The sequence below is a fragment of the Eulemur rufifrons genome, chromosome 10 (genome assembly GCF_041146395.1).
Source record: "Eulemur rufifrons isolate Redbay chromosome 10, OSU_ERuf_1, whole genome shotgun sequence".
Taxonomy (NCBI): Eukaryota; Metazoa; Chordata; class Mammalia; order Primates; family Lemuridae; genus Eulemur; species Eulemur rufifrons.
This window is the reverse complement of record NC_090992.1, coordinates 35,367,214-35,389,353: the sequence shown is the minus strand read 5'-3', so window position 1 is coordinate 35,389,353 and position 22,140 is coordinate 35,367,214. Positions and strand designations below refer to the sequence as shown.

At 57.4% G+C, this 22,140-nt stretch overlaps 1 protein-coding gene across 8 annotated transcripts in view; it reads right to left on the bottom strand.

The window, feature by feature from the left end:
* Window positions 1–22,140, bottom strand: part of ATP2B2 (ATPase plasma membrane Ca2+ transporting 2) — a 121,889-nt gene that overhangs the window by 13,688 nt on the left and 86,061 nt on the right. For all 8 annotated transcript variants that reach the window (XM_069484426.1, XM_069484427.1, XM_069484428.1 and 5 more), the window contains 7 exons: window positions 16,775–17,016; window positions 15,601–15,835; window positions 7,603–7,782; window positions 7,313–7,400; window positions 3,557–3,663; window positions 2,897–3,088; window positions 189–402 (listed from right to left, as the gene is read on the bottom strand). In XM_069484426.1, coding sequence (XP_069340527.1) covers window positions 189–402; window positions 2,897–3,088; window positions 3,557–3,663; window positions 7,313–7,400; window positions 7,603–7,782; window positions 15,601–15,835; window positions 16,775–17,016 — 1,258 coding nt within the window. The remainder of the gene's footprint in view (window positions 1–188; window positions 403–2,896; window positions 3,089–3,556; window positions 3,664–7,312; window positions 7,401–7,602; window positions 7,783–15,600; window positions 15,836–16,774; window positions 17,017–22,140) is intronic.

Below are 22,140 nucleotides of genomic sequence, written 5' to 3'. Positions count from 1 at the left end.
GACACGGCCTGGCCCTGCCCAAGACTGGCTGCACGGCCTTGAGCAACTTCCTCGAGCTCCCTGGGCCTCAGTTTCCCCACTAGCAACACAGGAGGCAGATGTGATTCCAGAAGGCTGGGTCTGGGCCACGGTGCACCCAGAAGGTGGTGACCCTGCCGCAGAGGGCCGGGAGGGCGCGGGGGACTCACCAACAAAGAGCAGGGTGAAGATGAGGGTGAGCTGGTAGACGGCGTGGCCCAGGATGTTCTTCATCATGGTCCTCGAGATGAGGGGCTTGTTGCGGCCGTAGGGCTTCCTCAGAAGCAGGGTCTCGGTGGGCGGCTCGGTGGCCAGCGCCAGGGAGGCGAACGTGTCCATGATCAGATTCACCCAGAGCATCTGCACGGCCTTCAGAGGGGAATCCTGGGGACAGCGGCCGTGGATAGGGCTGTCACGGCAACGGCCCACCCGCTGCTGCTCTGAAGCTAGGCAGGGCTCCGCGTGGGAGCAGCAGGCCCCTGGGGTTCCCGAGCAGGCTGAGAACAGCACAGACCTGCCCACCCCAACCCTGTCTTGCCCTCAGGAGAAAACTGAGTCCCCCAGGCCCAGTGGCCACCAACTCCCCGCCTTCCGGTAAGGTTAGCCACCTCTCGCCATCTCACCTCCTCCCCTCCAGCCCCCATGGCTGGGTCTCTCCTGGCTGAGGCTGGTCCCTGGCCCCTGGCCCCCACCGCAAGGCCCCGCCCCCATCTCAGCAAGGCCCCACCCCTGTCTTGCACAGGCCCCACCCCTGCAACCTCCTGCCGCCTCCATCTCTCTCTCCTGTCCCTCAATTTCTCCTCGCCTCCTATCACCCCACCTTACCTTAAAAAATTATTGTATACATCGACAATTCCAAAAATAATGCATTTTCATGGTAGGAAATTTGGCCAAGTAAGGAATAGCAGAAGCTAAAACTCACCAAGGATCTCACCACTTAGAGGTTACCACTGTCCACTTTCTGCCAGGAATCCCTCCAGACCCTTCTCTTTGGCTGAGATGGGGATCGCATTATTCTTAGTGTTCCGCACACAATCATACCATGCGTCTACACTGCCCAAAGGAGCTGGATCCACTTGTACTCCTCCCTCCTCACACCCCTGCCTGCTCTGTCCACGGCAGCTGGATTTTGGCCCCCCCACACCTCCAAAATGCCTTTCTCCAAGGTCATCATCAACTTCTGTGTCACAACAGAGGGAGCCCTTCCCCAGCCCCCTCGCCTGGCCTCCCTGCCGCACTTGGCCCCTGCCTGCCCTGCACTCCCAGCCCCGCTCTCCTGGCCCTCCTCCCTCTCTGGGCTCCTCCCTCCTTCTGCCTCTGTGTCCTGGTGGCCCTGCTCTCCCCCACACCTGTCTCCCTGGCTTCGGGGACCCAGCTGTCCCCCACATAGCCACTCTCTAGCCCAGACCTCTCTCTGTGGCTTTGCTCTCATCCACCTGGTGGCCTGTGGAACACCTCCTCCAGGAAGCCCACAGACCCGGTAAGCTCAGGGGCACCTCTGTCGACTCTCAGTGCAGCTCCCCAGGCCCCCTGAGCCTGCAGCCTGTACCCTCACCCACCTCCCACGTGCTCACCACGGCCCTCCTCCTGGCCGTCTCCTACCTCTCGGGACCAGCCTTGCTGCCCACGCCTGGGGCTCCAGGCAGCCTCCCCACCACTTGGCTTCTTCCGCCCTTCGGCCTTCTCTGATTTCATGCGCCTCAGGGGCACATCCGCCTGTTTCCCCACCAGTGCCTGCACAGCCATGCCACCAACTCAATTGAAGACCTCAGGCAATCTGACAGTCATCTCAGAACCTCAGTTTCCCTATGGGCATCAAGACCTGGTCTCCAAGAAGCCTTGTGTGAGTTGCTGCTGCCATGGGAGTGTCCCGCCAGCTGCCACTAGAGGGAGCCTCTCACCGCAGACCAGGAGGGAGGGCCCGAGGGCAGAAGGGAACTCAGCCACAGCTCAGGGCTGACTCTTGGCGCTGGGGTGGAGGGAGCTGCCAGTACACCCCCAGGCTCCGGATGCAAAGAGGGGAGCAGCGTTCCGGGGCCACACAGCTCCTGGGTTGGTGCTGCACTCTGGGCCTCTGAGGGCTCCTGTGGGCAGGGGCTGGTCGGCCCAGGTGGCTGCTGGGAGGGGTCAGGTCTCGGGGGTTCCCCGAGGCTCAGAGAGCCCACCCTCTCCTCCCAGGCCAGGCTGGTCAGCCCCTGCAGCAGGCAGGCCGGCCGGGTACCAGGAGGCTGAGGGAGCAATGGCAGGTGCCTGGCCAGTCCATCCTCTGAGCCTCAGTTTCTGCCTCTGTGAAATGGGGTCATCACAGTTCCTGCCTCACAGGGCTGGGGTGAAGAGGCAGTGAGTCTGCAGACTGCTCGGGACCCAGACACGGTGATCTGAACAGGACCCTCCCTGACTCCCCATGAGATAGAACCGTTGGCCCCCTCCTGCTGCCCCCACCTGGCATCTCCTGGGCCACTCCAGACTCCACCCCAGGACCAAGGCACCCAGGCCCACTGCTCTCTGCCCTCAGCTGGCCGCCTGACCCCCCTTGGGCCCTGCCCCTCCCCTGCCTTCCTTTTCTCACCTCCTGGAGCAAGGGCCAGGCCTGTGCCTGGGCCAGGCAGATGGGCGTGTGAATCTGACATCTCCCATTTGTTGGGTGACCTTGGGCAAGTCACACCACCTCTCTGAACCTCATTTCCTTGACCCCACCGGGGCTGGTGCCTGCACCTGAGGTCTGTGATGCAGCTCCCATCCCCCAGCAGGCACTCTGTCCTCGGGTGCCCCATCCCTGGGTGTTCTGACACGGACAACCTGGGGTGCCCCAAGACCCGAGGTCCCCATGGGGTCTCCACCCTCCTCTAGGCTTTGTGATGCCCCTCTGAGGACCCACCTGCGTGATGCAGGCTCCTGTGAAGGCCACGATCACGGCTACCACATTGACGGTCAGCTGGAACTGCAAGAACTTAGAGATGCTGTCGTAGACGTTGCGGCCCCACATCACCGCCTTGACGATGCTGCTGAAGTTGTCATCCGTCAGGATGATGTCTGAGGCCTCCTTGGCCACGTCAGTGCCTGCGATGCCCTGTGGGGACAGGGACAGGAGCCTGGGTGGAGCAGCCAGGGGATGTGAGTGACTCTAGCACCATCGTCCTCACCCCCTCCACATCCTCAGTCTTGCACAACCCCCCGTACATACATCCAATGGGCCCGGCACAGCCAGGCCACACAAGGACACCCCTCCCTTCACCCCCCACAGACCCAGGCCCCCTGAGCCAACCCTCTGCCGTCAGGAAGACTCGTCCCGGCCCCTTCTCCTCCCCAGCCTGCAAGTGCCCCCTTCCCAAAGCTCTCCCCAGCAAGGAGCCTCCCTGCAGCCTTCCAGGAAGACCTGGGGGCCAGGCTGAGCCTCGAGAGTGCTGGACACAGGCAAGGCAGGTGGCAGGCGGGCCGAGTGTGAATCGGGGGCGGCACAACCAGTTCAAGCCCCCTGAGCCCCTGCCTATGAGCTCCTCCCAGACACCACCCCAGGGCCCCTGTGAGCCGTTCCTACCATGGCGAAGCCCACGTCAGCCTTCTTCAGCGCAGGCCCATCGTTGGTCCCATCCCCTGTCACGGCCACCACCTGCCGCTGCTCAGTGTGTGTGCTGTCGATGATGCCTGTGGGGGTAGGAGTGTGCTCAGGGCCCTGGGCCACCATGGTGCGGGGCAGCCTGGGCCAGCGGTGACCCCCAGGAGGGCCATGCGCTGGGCACTGCCTCATCTCTGGGCCCTGCCTGGCCACCTCCTCCTGGCGTGGCTCTTCCCAGCTCTGGGCTGGGAACAGCTGCCAGCACTGCAGGGTGTGCTGGCAGCTTATTAGCCCCGGGCTGGCCTGAGCCCCTCTGGGGCCTGGGGTCTGCTCCCCTCCCCCCTTGCTCTCTGCAGCCCTTGGCCTCACCGATGGCCACCCAACCGGAAACACTGTCCCCTCTGCCTGTACTCAGGGGCCCTTCTGCTGCTCCGGAGCTCCCAGGGCTTCAGCAGGGTCCCACCATCTGCCCCGCCAGCACCTTCTCCCTGGGGGGGCCAGTCCTGCTCGAGGAGGCCTTGGCTGTGCCATTTGCCAGTGCCCCTGCCCCACCGTTCTCGCCTCAACCTCTTCCCGGACATTCACCTTCAATAAAATATTCAGTGCGTAACAGCAAGACTGGATGACGTGCGGCCCAGGCATGGAGCTGGGGCCCATGGGGAAGGGTGGGTGAAGGATGTCATCCCTGGGGGCCTGTGCAGTTTGTGGGACTTGCCACTCATGGGGGTCCAGACGGAGATGTCCACGGGCGGGACAGGAATTTGGGTGTCAACTTTGACATGTCCCTCTCTCATGCTGCACGTCGAACGTATCACCCAGGCCGGCCTACTCTGGCTCCAAAATTCCACCGAAACCCTCCTCTCCTCTCTGTCCCCATCCCCTCTGCCACCAGCATCTCACATCTCTTCTCATGAACTCTGGGCGCCCCCTCCCGCCTGCTCCCGCCAGCAAGCCCAGGATCTCTCTGCAACCTCCGCGTCCGGCCTGCCCCACCCGGCCCACAACAAGAACGTCATTCTACATCCCCTCGGCCTCAGGAGAACATCCACGTTCTTAGCTCTACTTACTCGGTCCGCTGTGACCAGACCTCTCCCCCTCTCTGACCTCTCTGCTTGCAGCCCTTGCTGCACTTGAAATCTGTGCTCGTGGTCCCACAGAGCTGGCCCTGCGGCCCGGTCCCCGCACGGGGTGTTCTCTTGGCCGGATGTACACCTGTCACCCGCCTGTCCTGCACTTTCAGCTCAGAAGCTACTTTCCCCAGGAAGCCTTTCTGACCCCCCGAGGGCCCAACAGGGTGTGTGTGCGCCTTCCCATCTGCGCAGCCAGCAGCAGCTGTTCCCTGACTTGGGGCCCTGCACCGGCAGCTCCTCTTACAGGCCCAGCCCCAGTGCCCTGTGCCCCGGGATCGTCCTGGCTGCTCCCGCCCTGCTGGCGGCAAACCCTGACTTGGCCTCTGCAGGCTCATCCACTTGGCCTTTGGTCCCCTGCCTGCCTGGGTGCTCCTCCAAGGCAGGGAGAGGTCGGCTTGCTTCCCTGTGGCTCCCAGGCTGCCATGGCCTCTGCAGGGCCGGCTCGCTGCCCCTCTAGAGCACAGAGCTGGGAAGAGACCTCCCCCAGGCCCCGTTGCCCTCTGCCAGCCTGGCCTGCCTCTGCCGTGCACAGTCGCCAAGGGCCTTCCTGTGGCTGCCTCCTGTGGTCACACCTCTGTCCTGTCCTTGCGGCCTTTCAGCAGCCATTGCCACTGCGGACCACACCTTCCTCCTCTGCAGGCCTCCTCCCTTGCCTTCCCGATAGCACGCTCGCCTGGCTGTCCTCCCCCCTTGCCTTCCCGATAGCACGCTCGCCTGGCTGTCCTCCCACCCCTCTGGCCGTCTCCCCCTTTGTCTCCTGGGTTCTCAGCCTCTGCCATCACGCAGGCAGGCGGTGGGCAGCGGCAGCCCTTGGGTTCAGCGGTTCCTCCCTCCCACTCCCAGACACCACCCAGCTCTCTCCTGCCTTCGTGTCCAGCTGTCTTCCCGACGGCTCCACTTGGACGTCATCGGGCCCCAAATGCGTCCGTTTCCCCTCAAGTGTGTCTCTTCTGTGACTCCTAACCCCAGCGGCCCTCTCAAAAACTGAGGCACATGCTGGCACTAGGCAGGGTCCCAGACAGGCTGGAGGGGTCCCAGACAGGCTGGAGGGGTCCCAGCCCCTCCTCTTCTGGCCCCCCCACAGCGCCCCAACACCACCCAGACACCTGTCAGGCCGCTGTGGTGCCAGCTCCACTGGCGCTGTCAGCACCTCGGGCAGGAGGCACCTCTCAGGCTGGACGGTCCCGCTGGTCCCTCTGCCACCAGGCCACTCTCCATACCACAGGGTGGGAGGGGTCAAAAACCACGATGCTTCTCCCCAGCCCCGGCCCTCCCGCGCTCCCAAGCCTGGGGTCACGGAGCAGGTCACAGCCAGGTGCTTTTGGCAGGTGCTGGTGGCCCTGCAGGATCGGCCACCCCCCCACTTTCTCCAGTCCCCTCCGGCTTCCCTCTCCCGCCCCGAGGTCCTGGCCTGGACAGCTGAGCTTCCTTCCACTCCTCGGAGGCGCCTGGGGATCTTTCGTCTCTGGGCCCTCTCAGACTGCTCTGTCCCCAACACAGACCCTCGTAAGCCCCGGAGCCCTTCCCAGCTTTGATGGCCCTTCCATGGTGACCTGACGCCTCCCTAGCCTGAGTTGACGGCCAGCAGTGCATCCCAGGACACCTTCCCTGCCAGCAGTGCCGCCTGCGGCTCTGTGCAGCGACACCACTGTTCACTGTCCGCTGCGTGGAACCTGGCCCGTGAATTCCAGCAGTTCAGGACCATGTCTGCTCAGAGCAGGGCCCGGCACCCAGCAGATCCTCAGTAAACGGCCATGGAGAGAATGAGTGAGTGAATGAGAGTGGGGTGGGCTGCCCCAATGTCTGGGTTCTGGGGTTCTGTGTTTTTGTCCCCAGGCCAGATCTGCCTCCATTAGTATCCCAGGTAGCACCTTTGAGAGAGGAACCCAAGATGCCCAGCCATTGTACCGAGGGGGAAATTGAGTCCCGCAGTGGAGGGACTTGCCTAACGCCACAGAGCGGGTCAGTGGTGGAGCCGGGACTGTATGACTCTAAAAGCGCCCAGCACTGCCACCTCAGCTCTGCGCGGCTCTCTGGAGGTGGATCGGGAGGGAGAAGGATTTGGCTTCTGGCCTCATCTCTCAGGTTGCCATTCCCAGGACAGCCCTTCCCCGGGGTCCTGGTCACAGGTGTTGGTTGGGGCCTCGGAGACCAGGCAGACCCAGGTCCCAAACTCATAAGCTCTGGGGCCAGACTGAGCACGAGAGAAGTGGTCTGAGTGTCAGACGGTGAGGGTGGTGAAGACTGTGTCAAGGCGAGAGGGCAGGGTCTGTATAAAGTCATTCAAAGTCAATGTTAAAAAGGCACCGCACCAGCCAGATAAAGCGCCTCTGGGCCCCGTTTAGCCCTCGAGCCGTGAGGCTGGGACCCCACACCGGCCCAGGCGCATCGCTGCCTAGAGAAGCTGGAGGCCCAGAGGGAAGACTCACAGTCCCTATTTCCTTCTCGCCCTTCTTAGCAGGCCTCCTGGGGCTGAAAAGGGGGTGACAGAGGCCATCCCCTGGCACAGAGAATGCCAGGCAGGAGCCCCATCCCTCCTGGGAAGAAGCTGCAAGTGCCAGGAGAGAGGAGGGCCTGGCGTCCGGCCTGGTGCCCGCCCAAGCCTTACCTTTGACCAGGGTGTGCTTGTCCGTGGGGGAGGAGCGAGCCAGCACCCGCAGCTTTGGCCAGATCTTGTCGATTCGCTCCTGCTCGATCTGGAGAGGCATGGGGGGGTGGCCGGTGGTTGGTGGGGTCTGGGAGAGAAACTGAGGCCCAGAGAAGGAAGGGGACTCGGCCACAGTCACTGGGCTCTCAGCGGCACACTGGCTGGCTTCTGTACAATCATGCAGCACCCATGCCTCCCAGCCCCCCACCCAAGCTCTTCCCTCTGTGGACCCTTCAAGCTGGGACATATACCTCCCCCTTCTCGTTGCGGATCCTCCGGTTGAATTCCTTGCCCTCCAGGCACAGGAAGTCCTCCCCAGGATGGATGATGCCACACTTGATGGCGATGGCCCGGGCCGTGTTGATATTGTCACCAGTGACCATGCGGACCGTGATGCCTGCCCGCTGGCACTTGCGGATGGCTTCTGGGACCTAGGCAGGAGGGCAGGAGCCATGGGGGAGGGCATACCTCGGGCAGACCCTCCCTGTCTTCATGGATTCCAGAGTGAGCCTGTCTCACAGGCAGCTCCATGGAAAGGGAACTAGATGACCACAAGATACTGACCGCATGTATAGCACATGGGCCACTGCCTCCCTTCTTGTACCCATGGCAGACATTGTTAATCGACTACAGCATCCTCTGATTAAACCCTGATGTAGTTAACACAGAGTCCCAGGCAACCACCACCTGTCAACCATGATAGTCTATTCCAAGATGAAACCATTGGCTGTCCTGACCTGGGTGACGACTTCGGAATGACTTCAATAAACGCCCCCAGATCTGGCCTGGGAAAAGAGTGCAGAACACTCCACTCCTGTGTATGAAACTTGTTCCTGCTTCGTCCCCATACACACTTTCTGCAAACTGTTGATTATAAATCTGTTTGTGTATTTTCAGTTTCCTGGGGGGACATTTGCATTTGTGGGCATTCTATTTACAGAATGTGACATTGGTTTGGAACAAATATGGATGACTATGCTTCCCGTAAAATATGCCATTTCACTGGGACGGTAAGGATTGTGTCCTGCCCTTCCTGACTGTAATGACAGACAGATGTCTGGGCCATTCATGCCAGATCAGACTCAGCCAATCAGAAGGCAGAGAGGCTCCCCCCCACCCCACTGGGCCCAGTAGCCGCCCCTGTGCAGAGCTGGGGGTCTGCCCAGCAAACAGGATGCAAAACTACCCTGGGGCCACCGTAGCTGTTTAGCCGCAACACAAATCAACTAAACAAAGGAATTCGTACCCAGGGGCAATGACAAATAATAAACTAATATTTGCTGCAAATCATCCTTGAGTGGGAAAGAACATGGCAGGAGGAAAATCCTGTTCCAGGGGAAGACCAAAGCATGTCAGACTCTCGGGCCTGGAAGGGCTGAGTCTGACTCCCCGCCCCTCTTGCACACCGCGGTGACAGGCACACTCCCACATCTGCCCCGCCAGGCCACCGCTGAGAGAGTCTGAACACGGTAGGAGTTGAATTGTGTCCCCCCAAAAAGACACACTGAAGTCCTAGCCCCCGGCGAATGTGACCCCACGTGGAGAGAGGTCTTTACAGAAGTAATCGGGTTCAAATGAGGTCATCAGGGTGAGCCCTAATCCATGATCACTGGTGTCCTTATACAGACGGGGAATTTGGACACAGGGACATGCAAGAGAGACCCCCGGAAGATGAAGGCAGTGATCAGGGCGCTGCTCCTCCGCTCCAGGGAACAGTGGAGCTCGCCAGCAAAGCCCTCGAAGCTGGGGGCGGCGGGGGTGTCACGGAACAGGCTCTCCTCATGGCCCTCGGACGGAACCGACCCTGCCTGCACCTTCATCGCGGACGGGCTGGACTTCCAGCCTCTGAACTATGAGGTAACAAATTTCTACCATTTGAGCCACTCGGTTTGTGTGACTTTATTACGGCACCGTAGGAAACTAACATTAATACAAAGGGTAGAGACGTTGCTCCGAAAGCTGGCTGTGGACAACTCCTGCCTGCTTGGCCCCCTTTTTGCTTTTGGAAATTTTAAGAACAAAGACTGACCTTGAAAACATGTTGCCCGTGTCCACCCCATCTGCACCGCCTGCTGCTCCTTCAGCCGCCACCACCATCGTCTCAAGTGGGGCTGCTGCCCAGCCCCCTCTGGTCCCCCTGCCTCTGCCTTGCCCCTCTGCCCTGCCCTGGCCAGCAGCCACCTGCCTCAGCCCCAGCCTGTGGGTCCCCTTCCTTCGGGGGCTCCACCCTGACGCTGGCAGGAGGACACATAGCTCCTGAGCACGGCCGTCCGGTGGCAGCGTGAGGAGTGGATGCCCTGGAGGGCAGGCTCTGTGTCCAGGTGAGGAGGCCTCTCCAGCTGCCGCAGGTGTCTAGGAGACCGGCTCTGCAGTGGCTGGCACTGATCGCCCTGTCATTGAATGGTTGGAGCAGGGCCAGCTGACCATGGCCCTGCTCTCGGGTTTACTTCCAGGGCCTGGGGAGGAGCCTTCTTGTGCCCACTCAGGGTTGGGGGACCATGGGAACTAGGCCTCTGCCTCAGGCCACAGCAGCTGCTCACATAAGCAAATGTGACCTCTTTCTTACAGAGCTGGAGGGAGTGGAGATGTGGAATGTCCAAGATCCCACTTACGTAATTTACTGATGTCCTCATAATGGCTGCGACCTGGGCTGTAGCCGCCTGCTGTCTCCTGCCCCAGAGGGCAGCAAAGAGCTGCTGTTCTGGGAACACACACCTTCTCTGGCTCCCGCCCCCAGGAGGAAGAATTTAGGTTACGTTTGTTTCAAACACGCTTGAGGTCTTGCAGTTGGAAGGGACTTTGGGTCATTGACTCTGACCCTCTGCTCATTGCCTAGATCCACTCCCAGGTGTCCTCTCAATAGATGGTTGACCAGCCTCTGCTCGCACACCTCTGATGACAGGGCACCCACTCCCTCCAGGACCGACTGCTCCACGGTAGAACAAGTCTAGCCGATTCTTTCCCATAACCATTCCTTTCTCAGGTAACATGGCAGACCTGTACTCTTGTACCCAGGCAGAGTTTTGGGCACAATCCTATACAAAAGGCTCTGGGAACACAGAGGAGGGCGCTGTTACTTTGGTATTAATATATGTGCTGCCAAAGTGAGCACAGAGGGCACTGTTACTTTAGAAGGAAGTGGGTAGGGAGGAGAAATCAGGGAGAGCTTCCTAGAGGAGGGGATGTTTGAGTTGGTTCCCTTCAGTCCACACCAACTGAGGTTCTGGTGCCTGGCACTGTGCTGGGGCTGAGGCCACACAGATGAACACAAATTGGTCATGGCCCCAGAGAACTGTCCATGATGCCAGGTGCGGTGGCTCACACCTGTAATCCTAGCACTCTGGGAGGCCAAGGCAGGAGGATTGCTTGAGTTCAGGAGTTCAAGACCAGCCTGAGTAAGAGCAAGACACATCTCTACTAAAAATAGAAAAATTAGCTGGGCAAGGTGGCTCGCACCTGTAGTCCCAGCTACTCGGGAGGCCAAGGCAGGAGGATTGCTTGAGCCCAGGAGTTTGAGGTTGCTGTGAGCTATGATGACACTACTGCACTCTAGCCTGGGTGACAGAGCGAGACCCTGTCTCAAAATAAATAAATAAATAAATAAAAGAACTGTGTGTGAGGTCTCAGGCACAGAAGGCCTGAGGTGTGACTGGCCCGGGGCCATGCTGCAGGTGAGCTGGGAGTGCTGAGGCTGAGGGAGGGTGTCAGGTAGGGGCTGGTGGCCATGAAGCTGGAGAGGGGCCTGTGGTCAGGTGCCGGAACAAGGGACTTGCTCCTTCAGGTACTGGGAGCGGTGGGACATCCTGAACTGGGAATGAGGTGACTGCTGTTTCAGAAAGACCCTTGCTTTCAAGACTGTCTCATGGAGCTGAAACTGGCCACCCTCTGGGCCTCTCCAAATACGTTGGCTCCATGAGGAAAAGGAGGCTAACTTTTAGGGACCTACACTTTCCTCTGTTCAGCGGAGGCTTCCCTGCGTCGTGGAGAGAGGGCTCAGAGACCAGAAGGCTGGGCTAGGCTTTGCCCCGGGCTTCCACAGGAGCCTCGATTTTCCCATCTGTAAAATGGGGACAATAGTTACCCACCCTTTATGAAGGCTGGGTAGATTCTGTGACAGGGCACAAATGGCGCCAAGCACAGGGCAGGGACATGCAAACCCCCCAGTTTGGCTCCAAGTTCCCTTGCTAGGCTTTTCTCTCATAAATGTGCTAGGGGTATTCAGCGGCCCCCCAACACTTAGCACCCCTTCTCACCTCCTTGCCTTTGCCCCTGCCGTCCCCTCTGCCTGGGTGTCAGAACTTCCCACTCACATGTGAAAGGCTCTCTGCTCAAGAGCCCCTCTTGATCCCTCCCCGGGGGGCTCTCCCCTCGCACTGCCCTCAGCACTTCCTCACTTGCTCGCACACTCGCTCACGGCGCAAGCAGCTGTCAGACATCCAGCCGCCCTGGGCACCGAGGATCCAGCCACGATTAAGACTCAAACCCCAGAAGCATCGATCTGGTTCAAATATGCTTTCCACATACATGAAATTGCTGTGAAATTAAAAATAAGTAAGTTTAGGGGAAAAATGACTCCTTTTTGCTAAAATTATCCTGGATATTTTCTCACTGAGGAAAAGGAGCCAGGAAATGGGCGCTTCCTGTTTTCATTAAATGAAGGCTTTTAAACATCTGCTGTTTCTGGTGACAGCCGCTGTCTGTGCCTCCAGGGCTCCAAACACCCCCGGCTAACCGGCAAATCCCAGACCGCTGCTCTCCTGATGGCTCTATCGGCACTGGCTTCAATCAGCCTCACAAAGGGGACCTGCCGTGGGGGCTTATGGGCAGGTGTGTGTGTCTGTTCCGGCCTTGGGTCCCTCGTGGGAGGAAGACAACGTGGAGATTCAACCCCTCGACAGCCGGGGAGTCCGAGGGAGGCGCCGACTGTTTTCCTGCAGTTGCAGAGTGACTCTGAGCAGGTCTGTAGGACCCCAGAGGGGATCTGGGCTGGGGTGTTCCTTCAGGCTGAGCCTCACCAGGGAGTTAGCCCGTGAGAGTCAAGGCAGGGCGACAAAGAATCCTGTAAGGCACAGCCCCACCGGCACAGACAGTCCCTGAAGGTCCCCCAGAACACTGGTGACGGTGGCTGCCTCTGGGGTGGCAATGGGGGTGGGGGGCTAGAGGCGGCATGAATTACCTCTCTTCAAAAAAACAGAAAATAAACCTGCCAGTCTCCTGGGCCCTATGTCCATCCCCCGCGCCGGGCGAGGCTGAATCAGGAGGTCTGAGCTTTGATGCTTTCGAGCAGTGCTGCCTGCGGCGCACTCTGCGGCTGCGCACTCGCGGCGGGGGGTGGGGTGGGGGGGGGTGGCAGGCCCCGGGGAGCGACACATCTAAGGGCATCTTCGAAGGAGGGGCAGAGGCAGGACGGAAACCCGTGTTCCTTGACTCTTCTGTGTCACTCAAATACGGTTTACGACTTGGGAATATGCATCCCAGAACTGACCCAAGGCCACCAGCAGGGACGCATGGACTGAAGTAGACCTGAGGGTGAGGCTTCCAGACAGCCGGCTCTAGTCTAAGGATGTCAGAGCTGGGCCTGGGGGGCACCTGGGGGCAGGGGACCTGTGCGGGGGGCGGGGGGTGGCAGGGCCAAACTCCCATTTCACAGATGGAAGACTGAGGCACACGGAGGGGAAGCGGCTTGTCAGTGGCAAAGCTGGGGCTTGCATCCAGGCCTCGCTTCCCCAGGGTCTGTGTCTGAAGCCAGCTTCTCTGGATGACTGTACTGTCAACAGAAAATGCCAGGGACCCAACTCAGTCCCTCTCAGGCTCTCCTCGCCCTGTCACTTAGGACTACTCTCCCTGTCCTTTGTTTTTGTGGCACCAGGCAAAGGCCCTGGGGCAGGGAGGCAGAAAACTTGTTCTAGTCTGGATTCACTCAGCCACTTACAGCAAGACTTCGGGCACATCTCTGTCCCTCTTTAGGCCTCAGTGTCACCATCTGCAAATTGGAGGGTATGAGGGGGACGTGTTTGGACCAGATCAGCAGCTCAAACCCCGAGTCATGCCCTGTTAGTGACTGTGAAATCAGTTTAGTGGGTGGTGACCAGCATTTAAAAAAACGAAAGAAATAGGAGAGAATAGAAAATATTGAAGTGCATCACAGTACTTTGTGAAATTCTTATTTTGGTTGAGTGTGTGTGTTTACTGAGTCATGAGATAAAACACGTTTGTCACTGTGGGTCATGGCCAAATAAAGGTTAGTGTCCAATGCTGTTTTCCATGCACTCAGGATGTTTCCAAGGCAGGGTGATGAGCCAGGAGCTCTGGGAGGCCCCGCGGGAGGCCGTGGGGCCGGGCAGGCAGGGGAGCCACAGGGTGCTGGCAGGCCCGCCTGGTGCTGAGCAGGTGTGAGTCTCTGCCGCTGTTCTGAGCAATTGTCAGTAAGGAGGCAACACGTCACGGTGAGGCCTGAACCCCTTAGACTGGAGGTGAGCAGCGTCCCACGGGGCGCTGAGACACGGCCTGTCCACGCACGGGAGGCCGTCTGCAGGGGAGCACGCGGTTCCAGTGCCAGGCTCCCCGGGCACTACTGTCTGCGCCGTTTCGGCATCTGGGTAGGAGTGAGGAAGCCACAGTGACACCCCCACAGGAGCCTCCGTGTGTGAGCGAGTGTGCACGTGTGTGTGTGAGAGAGACAGAGACACGGCATTGGAAGACTGGGGTTCAGGTCTCCCTCCTTCTCATTCGTTCATCCCATACTTACAGAGCACCTTCGGTAGGCCATGCTCTGTGTTGAGGGCCATTATTGTGTCACTGGATCTGGAGTGCCAGCGAAGGCATGAAGGAAGGGGACCCACATTTATGGGCCACCGATCTCATGCCAGATGCTCTATTTGTTGCCTGTAGATGCATGACTGGATGCCTCACAATATTCTAGGGTGTGGGTGTGGGGGACACTATTATTGTCCCCCTTTACAGCTGAGGCTCAGAGAGGTTATGGAACTAGTCCAGCGCCACACAGCCAGCAATGCTGGCACTCAGGATCCCAGGCCTGTCTGATGCCTGGGCTCACACTTTGACCTGCAGCCTAAATATGAAAGTCAATATCTGTGACCTCCTACTTTTCTTTAGAACACGGAGTCTCACACCATCAGGGCCAGGAACTTGGAGAGCATCTTGTCTAGTCCCTTTTACTTTAAAGAAGTGGAAACTGAGGCTCCAAGAGGAGCAGGGAATGGCCAGAGGCCTCAGAGAACGGTGGCGTCAGGGCAGGTCGGGCACACAGAAGCTGCCCTTAGTGGAGGGGCCCCCAGGGCATCGGCACCGAATCTCACAGCCGAGACCACTGTGCCCGGCTGGGGCTGGCTGGGCAATGAGGCTCAGCAGCTGAGCTAGTCCTCGGAGGACAGGGGACGTGGAACCGGCCCCTCCTGCCCCCACCTCGTGCCCTGAGCTCTCCTCAGGGGCTCCCTGTCTGCCAGCAGCAGCGTCTGGAGGTTCGAGGCAGGTTGCTCTACTCTCCACAGCTCCTCAGCCTGGGTGGCCGCACAGACCACCCATGTCCCATCCGCCCCTGACCCCGCAAACCCCCAGCACTGAATTCTCAGGCACCGCCCCCTCCACCCCGCGGTGCAGATTCAGCTAAAGGGGACTGAAGACTTACCATGAGCTGAGCACCCACTGGGTGCACTCCCTTGATAGGCATCACCTCCCTTGATCCTTGTGAGGTGGGTGCTGTCACCCCCTTCCCTTCTGCTTTAGAATGTGACCTTCGGTTAACTTTCTAGCTCTGTTCCCCTGGCAACCTGGTAAAGGTAGGCCACCAGCTGTGCTCCCAGACAAGCTCCTAGGGTAAACGGCGTCAGGACTGGGCACCACACTCAGACCCTCCTGAGTGCAACGACATCCGGGTGTGCTCTTTGCAGGGACCCTGGAATCGAGGGCTGCGGATTTGTTACAAGGCATCCTGGCTCCTGTGAGGCAAAAGGCTTCTAAGGCAGGGCAGTGCCCACATCTGCCCCTTGCGGGACCAGAGGCAAGAGCTCCTGGTGGCTGGGCAGCTTGAGGATTGCCTCCTGAGCACCCCCATGCCAACTGGGGCTTATGCTGGTCTTGGGAGTGTGAATTTAGGATCAGGTAAGATCCCACGGGTGTTGCACGGAAACTGAGGCTCAGAAAGGTGAAGTGACTTACTCTAGGTCACCCAGCTGCCTGGACTCCCGGCCTTGCCCCCTTTCCTGACCTGGCTGGCCCCGGGCGCCTACCTCGGGTCGCACAGGGTCCTCGATGCCCACCACACAGATGCAGGTGAGATCGTTGAGGATGTCATTCTCATTGTCCCAGTCGGGCTCGGGGCTGCTAGGGAAGTCGCGGTAGGCCACGCAGATGGTGCGGAGCCCGTCGCAGGCCATGGGCTCGATCACCTTCTTCACCATCTCATCCCGGTCTCGGGGCCGGAAGACCCGGGGCTCGCCTGCCCCACTGAGGATTTTGCAGCACCTGGGGGAGGATGGGAGGGAGATGAGGAGCCCAAGGAATCTTCCTCCCGACTGGTGATGCCCGGCTGGCTGTGGCTGGCAGCTGGTGCCCATCCCCTCACCTCCCACAGGTCTCAGGGCCGGGCGCACCCAGCCCAGACGCGGGCCCAGGCGGGGTGAACTCAGGCAGCCTCGTGCAGCGTCCGCCCCAGGCCTTTCAGCGACAGCTGCACTGTGATCTGTTGTATATTCCCAAGTTTGCATCTGAGAAAACAGTTCCACAGCTAAAACGGTTTGCCGAGGACATAAAACCCGGGCTGGGGGTTCTGACCCTGCTTGCACATTAGAAGTACTTGGGGAGCATTTAATAAAGAACCACGTGTGAGCCCCGCCCAAGAGGTTCCCACTCAATCTGTCTGGGGTGAATCCAGGAATCAGTGATTCTTTAATAGCTCCCTAGAGTGATTCCAATGTGTAAGCCAGGCTTAAGGGCCACTGGGCTGGCCCAATCCCCTCAATGTGCAAGTGGGGAAACTGAGGCCCAATGAGGGGAAGTGACTTGCTTAGTTCTCCAGGCTTATTTCTGGCACCTGGAGTCAGAGGAGCTGTGAATAGCCACCATCAACTGAGTCTATACCAAGGGAAGTGAAATAAGAGAGATCTCAGTGCGATAATGGATAGAACTTCCTAATGATCCAGTGACTTAGAGAGGAGGTTGGGGAGGACTCTCTGAAAGGGAGGAGGACTCTATAGAAATTTTCAAGGGGATATAGTAGAAAAAGCAGTGGGCAAGGTGCCCTGGAGGTGAGCCTTGGTGGGTGACTTGGGGCAGGGCTGCCTCTGTGCCTATGGGTGTTACGTGGCCACTCCAGCCGGGGCAGGCTTCTAGGCCCAGCCTGGATGGCGGCCAGCGCTGTGTGACCCGGATGTCCCCAGCTCCCCGCACCCTGCCCCCGCTTACTTCTTGAGCACGATCTCAGAGGCGCCCTTGCTGTACATGCGGAAGCTCTCGTCGGGCAGCCTGATGACGGTGCTCATGGACTTGCGCACGGAGTTGAAGGTGTACACTTTGTACAGCTTCTCCTCCGGCACCTGGGTGCGCACGGGCTCGTAGTCCTGCTTCAGGTCCAGCACGAGGCCCAACAGGCCGCACTCTGTCTTGTTGCCCACCTGCCGGGGCAGGGCGCCCTCCTTCTCCGGGGGCTGCAGAGAGAGGCGGGAGCGGCTCGCACACAGGGGGCCTGCTCCAGGGGAGCCCCTGCCCTGGCTGCCCCCCGGTGGTCTGCAGAGTGGGGACTGAGCCCTCCCCGGGCCCTGGGCCGGCCTCCTGCACCCTCAGGCCTGTGATCCCAGGCCCAGTCCCGCCTCCAGATGAAAGGAGTTAAGCAAGATCAGCTTTCAAAAAATCATGAATTATTTCACACGTAAAAAAGATAAGAGAATGATACAATCAACAGTTGTGTACCTACCATCCAGCTTCGTAGGGTCCTAATAGCATGCGTATTTGCTTCAGATTTCTCTTTTGCAAGCAGTGAACCAGCATGGATCGAGTCGAATGCCCTCTGTATGCCTCTCCCCATCTGCACGATCCACCCCGTGTCCCAGAAGCAACCTCTACCTTAAATTTCGTCCTAATCATTACCGTGTGTGTTTTAACTTTTTACTTTTAGATAATTGTAGACTCACACGCAATGAGAAATAATGCAGAAACATGTCGTATATTCTACATCCAGTTTCCTCCAGTGTTGACTTCTTACGTCACTGTAGTACAACGTCACAATCAGGACCGTGTTCAGATCTCACCAGCTATGCACACACTCGTGTGCGCACGAGCGTGTGCATGTGGGCATTTTCTATGCAACGCGCATCATGTGTGGATTCCTGTGACCACCACCGCCGTCAAGATCCAGGACAGTTCAGCACAAGGGTCCCCATGCTACCTTTTTATAGCCGCTGTCACTTCCTGCCCTCCCCTCCCTGGCCCTGGCAACCACTCATCTGTTCTCTGCCTCCACGCTGTCATCGTCTCCAGCGTATTGTGTATGTGGAACCACAGTCTGTCACTTCTGGAGATTTACTTTTCACTCAGCATAATGCCCTTGAGATCCAGGCAAATATTGCATGTGACAATCATTTATTCCTTTTGATTGCCGAGCAATAATCCATGGTATGGACAGACTGTGCCTTGTGATTTAGACTTAGGTTGAATCAATTGAAACTGCTATCTGTGTATGTCAAAAATGGTCACATACGGGCAATTTGATGCAGTTTAACCTAATGTGTGTCTGTGTGTACGTGGAGTGCGGTTGTGCATGTTGCACACTTCACATCGGGAGACTGTATACATTCTTCTGTAACTTGCTTTACTTGATTCTGTTTTTAAAAGTCATTCACGTTTATGGCTGCAATGTGTTCCTTTTTTTTTTTTTTTTTTTTACCTAAGAGGTAAAAGCAAGAATGTGTGTTTTAGTTTGTTTTCTTCTTCTTCTTTTTTTACAGGGTCTTGCTCTGTCACCAGGACTGCAGTGCAGTGGCGTCATCACAGCTCAGTACAGCCTCAAACTCCTGGGCTCCAGTGAGCCTCCCTCCTCAGCCTCTTGAGTAGCTGGGACTACAGGCATGCACACTTTTCTATTTTTTGTAGAGACGGGGTCTTGCTATGTTGCTCAGGCTGGTCTTGAATACCTGACCTCGAGCGATCCTCCTACCTCGGCCTCCCAGAGTGCCAGGATTACAGGTGTGAGCCACCGTGCCCGGCCTCAGCATGTTCCTTTTTAACTGCTCTAAAGATTCCATCACATGAACAAGCTGCAATTGACTTACCCCTTCTCTTGGTCCCTCCCTCTTTCCTTCTTTCCCTCACTCATGTGACAAGACGCCTCTATATGGCACTAATGGGACTTGCAGGAGGCTGTGGGAGTGCAGATCTGCAGGCACAGTGACTTCCCCCATGCACCCCAACACAAGCACACACCCACTCGTGCCACTTACATACAATTACTGTGCAGCGACTCAGGTGGAGGTGGCTTTGGGGGTGGTAAAAGCCACCAGAGATAAACCCAAGCCCTGGAGACATTCTGAAGATGAATCAATAGCTCTGAGCGTGCCTGTGTCCCCACAGGAATGGCTTTCCGTGGGTCTCAGACGAGCCTTGCACAAGGAGCCCTCCTCATTCTCCCTGTATTGCTCAAAAACGCAGCCCAGGCAAGAAGGAGGTGGACTCAGGAAGATGCCAGCATGGCCTGGCTGTGCAGGGGCAGGGTGGACCCTCTGTCAGCAGCGGGACACGTCCCCAGCCTGCTCCCCACCATCAGTTAGCGCTCGGGCTGTGGAGCAGACCTGAGCCACACGGGGACACAGGCGTCAAAATGCAGCAGTCCTGAAACCCAGGCATGCACAGGAAGGAAAGAGCCTTAGAACCTAAATGTCCTCAGTTTCCCCATCTATAAAATGGTGGGGCATCTGGGGCAGATGATTTCTAGCTCAGAGAAAAATCAACCCTTTCCTTCAAGTGGGCCGTGGTGAGGGAGGGTAGCGTGAGGAAGAGCTGTAGGTCCCTCAGCGGAGGGTCCGGGGAACACAGATGGGGAGCAAGGGCCAGGACACCTCGCCAGCTCCCACGGCCACGAGACCGGTGTCGCAGCATCCTGTACCTTGGAAGCCTTCCTGTTCCCAAATGCTTTGATGGGATTTTATTTGGAAGCACAGGAATCTTTGCTATAGCCTCCCATTTCTGATGTTTGGGAAAATAAATTCTAAGAGCTTCTCTTTGTCTCTGCAGTTTGCTGTTATGTTGTGCTTTAAAAAAACACATATACAGATATAGAGATTCTTTTTACAATTTCATAATTAACTTTCCGGTGATTTCCAGAGTTTTGTGTATTTTCCACAATAGTCTTTCCCTTCACTAATGAAAGAAAATGACAAGACGGAAAACGTAAATACAAAGGCCTAATCACTTATTTGCCCAAGAGAGTTGAGCAGTCATGCCTGCAGAACGCCCAGCATTTTATTACCCTCCGTGAAATATTTCAATTTTCCTCTAACAGGGTTTCAAACAATCCATAGTTGCAAATGGCAGAGGCTGCCTCCTCCGTGATTCAATTTGTTTCCATGAACTTGAGCTCTGAATCGCCTACACGCGTTGCCAAGAAGCAAGGACACTCCCCATTTCTCTCCAGGCCTTTTTTATCCTGACAAACCCGGAGGCTTTGCTCTTGTAGAATTTCCAAGAGCCGTTTTATCTCCAGGGCTCCAGCTCTGTGAGGGAGTTCAGGCGTTGGTATTGTTCCTGTTTGGGGGGACAGGAAACAGGCCCAGGGAAGGAGGCGATTTGCTCCTAGTCACAGACCCTGCGGACCCCAAGCCCGGGATTCCAGTTCCAGCTTTAGCCAGCGCATTTCCCCGCCTGGGCGTGGAGCCCTTTGGGAATGCTGGGACCAGCTGGGATCGTACCTTTGAGGGGATAATTCATGCTCCTGTTTTGGGACGCCGGGGAGTGAATGGAGCTAAGATCGATGAATCATGACTTGAAGAGCTACAAGTTATAAATAACATCTGCAAAAATGAGACTTAAAAAACCATATCATGTCTCACCTCATGCCCATTAGAAAGCGTACTCTAAAAAACCCCAGAAAACGCCCAGTGTTGAAGAGGACGTGGAGAGGCCGGAAGCCTGTGCACTGTTGGCGGACTGTCAAACGGTGCAGCCGCTATGGGAAGCAGCGTGGCAGTTCCTCAAAAACTAAACGCAGAACTGCCATCTGATCCAGCAGGTCCAATTCTGGGCACACACTCAAAATCATTGAAACAGGGACCCAGAGATATTTGTCCACCCATGTTCATGGCAACACTATTCACAATAGTTAACAGGTGGAGACAACCCAAGTGTCCATCAACAGATGGATGATAAACAAAATGGGGTCCATACATACAAAAGAATATTATTCAGTCTTAAAAAGGAAGACAATTTTGACACATGCTGCCACATGGAGGAATCTTGAGCACGTTATGCTAAGCGAAATAAGCCAGTCACAAAAGGATGTATGATTCCACTTCTGTGAGGTCCCTAGGGTAGTCACATTCACAGACAGAAAGTAGAATGGTGGTTGCCAGGGGCTGCGGGGAGGGGAACGTGGAGTCATCCCTCAGGTGTGAAGTTTTAGTTTTGCAAGCTGAAAAGACTTTGCAGATCAGCTGCACAATGTGAATGTACTTAATGCTACTAAACTGTACACTTAGAAACGGTCAAGTTGGTAAATTATATGATATGTGTATTTTACCACAATTTAAAAAATAAAAGAATCAAAATAACTAAGAAAACACCCCCAAACAAACTCCATGGTAACAAGCCCTGTAGCGTGGTAAACTGCAGCAACTGCAATGCGATGATTTTTCCGAGAGGGCCTCAGGAAATGACTTTATGCTAATTGGCTGTCCCTGGTGACCCAGCCGCCATGCATCCAGGACAAGCATCGCCAGAAGCCTCCCCAGCACACAGGGTGCCCACCAGCCCCACACCAACAGCAGCGCCATGAGCATCCCCGCACGCCTGCTGCCTGCTCACCACCCTACTGAGCTCCCCACGGGCACCGCCTCGTGGCAGCCCCCAGCTCCCGAGGAGGCGGGGCTGTTACTCCTCCCACTGCACAGATACGCATGCTGAGGCCTGGGAAGGCGAGGCTGCACTGCCAGTGCGTGAGTGCCAAGCTAGAGTCTGCCGCGGGGGTCCTGGCCCTGAGCCCACAGCGCACGCTCTCCCGGCAGCCCTGCCTCGCCCACTGGAGTCCGAGACCGTTGGTCCACCAGCTGAGTGAGGAGACTGTTCTAGAGTTACAAGGGCAGGGGCAGCCTGCCTCGCTCCTCTCTGCACCCCCTCTCACCTAGTACTGTGGGGTAGCCAGTGAGCGCCTGCGCAATGAATTGGTGAATCATTTTGTGTTTGCGTAGGGGGTGCTGCTTAGGGGACACCAGGTGGGGTGCTGTGGGGTCATGGAATTTTGGCAGAATTTGGCCTCCAGAATTGTCATCTAAGGGCCTGCCACCTGAGGACAGTGAGGTGGCCCCGACAGTCAGTTGTGGGATCTTCCCCAAGGCTGGGGAGTGGGAGGTCAGTGCGGGTGTCCAGGACGACAGAAACCCCCTGGGACGGGGAAATGCACTGCTGGAAAATAGGTGCCTTAGGGACCTTCTTGAGCTCACCAACACATCGTGTGTGTGTGTGTGTGTGTGTGTGTGAGTGGTGTGTGGTTTGTACATGATTTATAGGGTGTGTGTGTGCTGCATGTATTCTGTGTGTTGTATGTAGTGTGTGCAGTATGTGGTGTA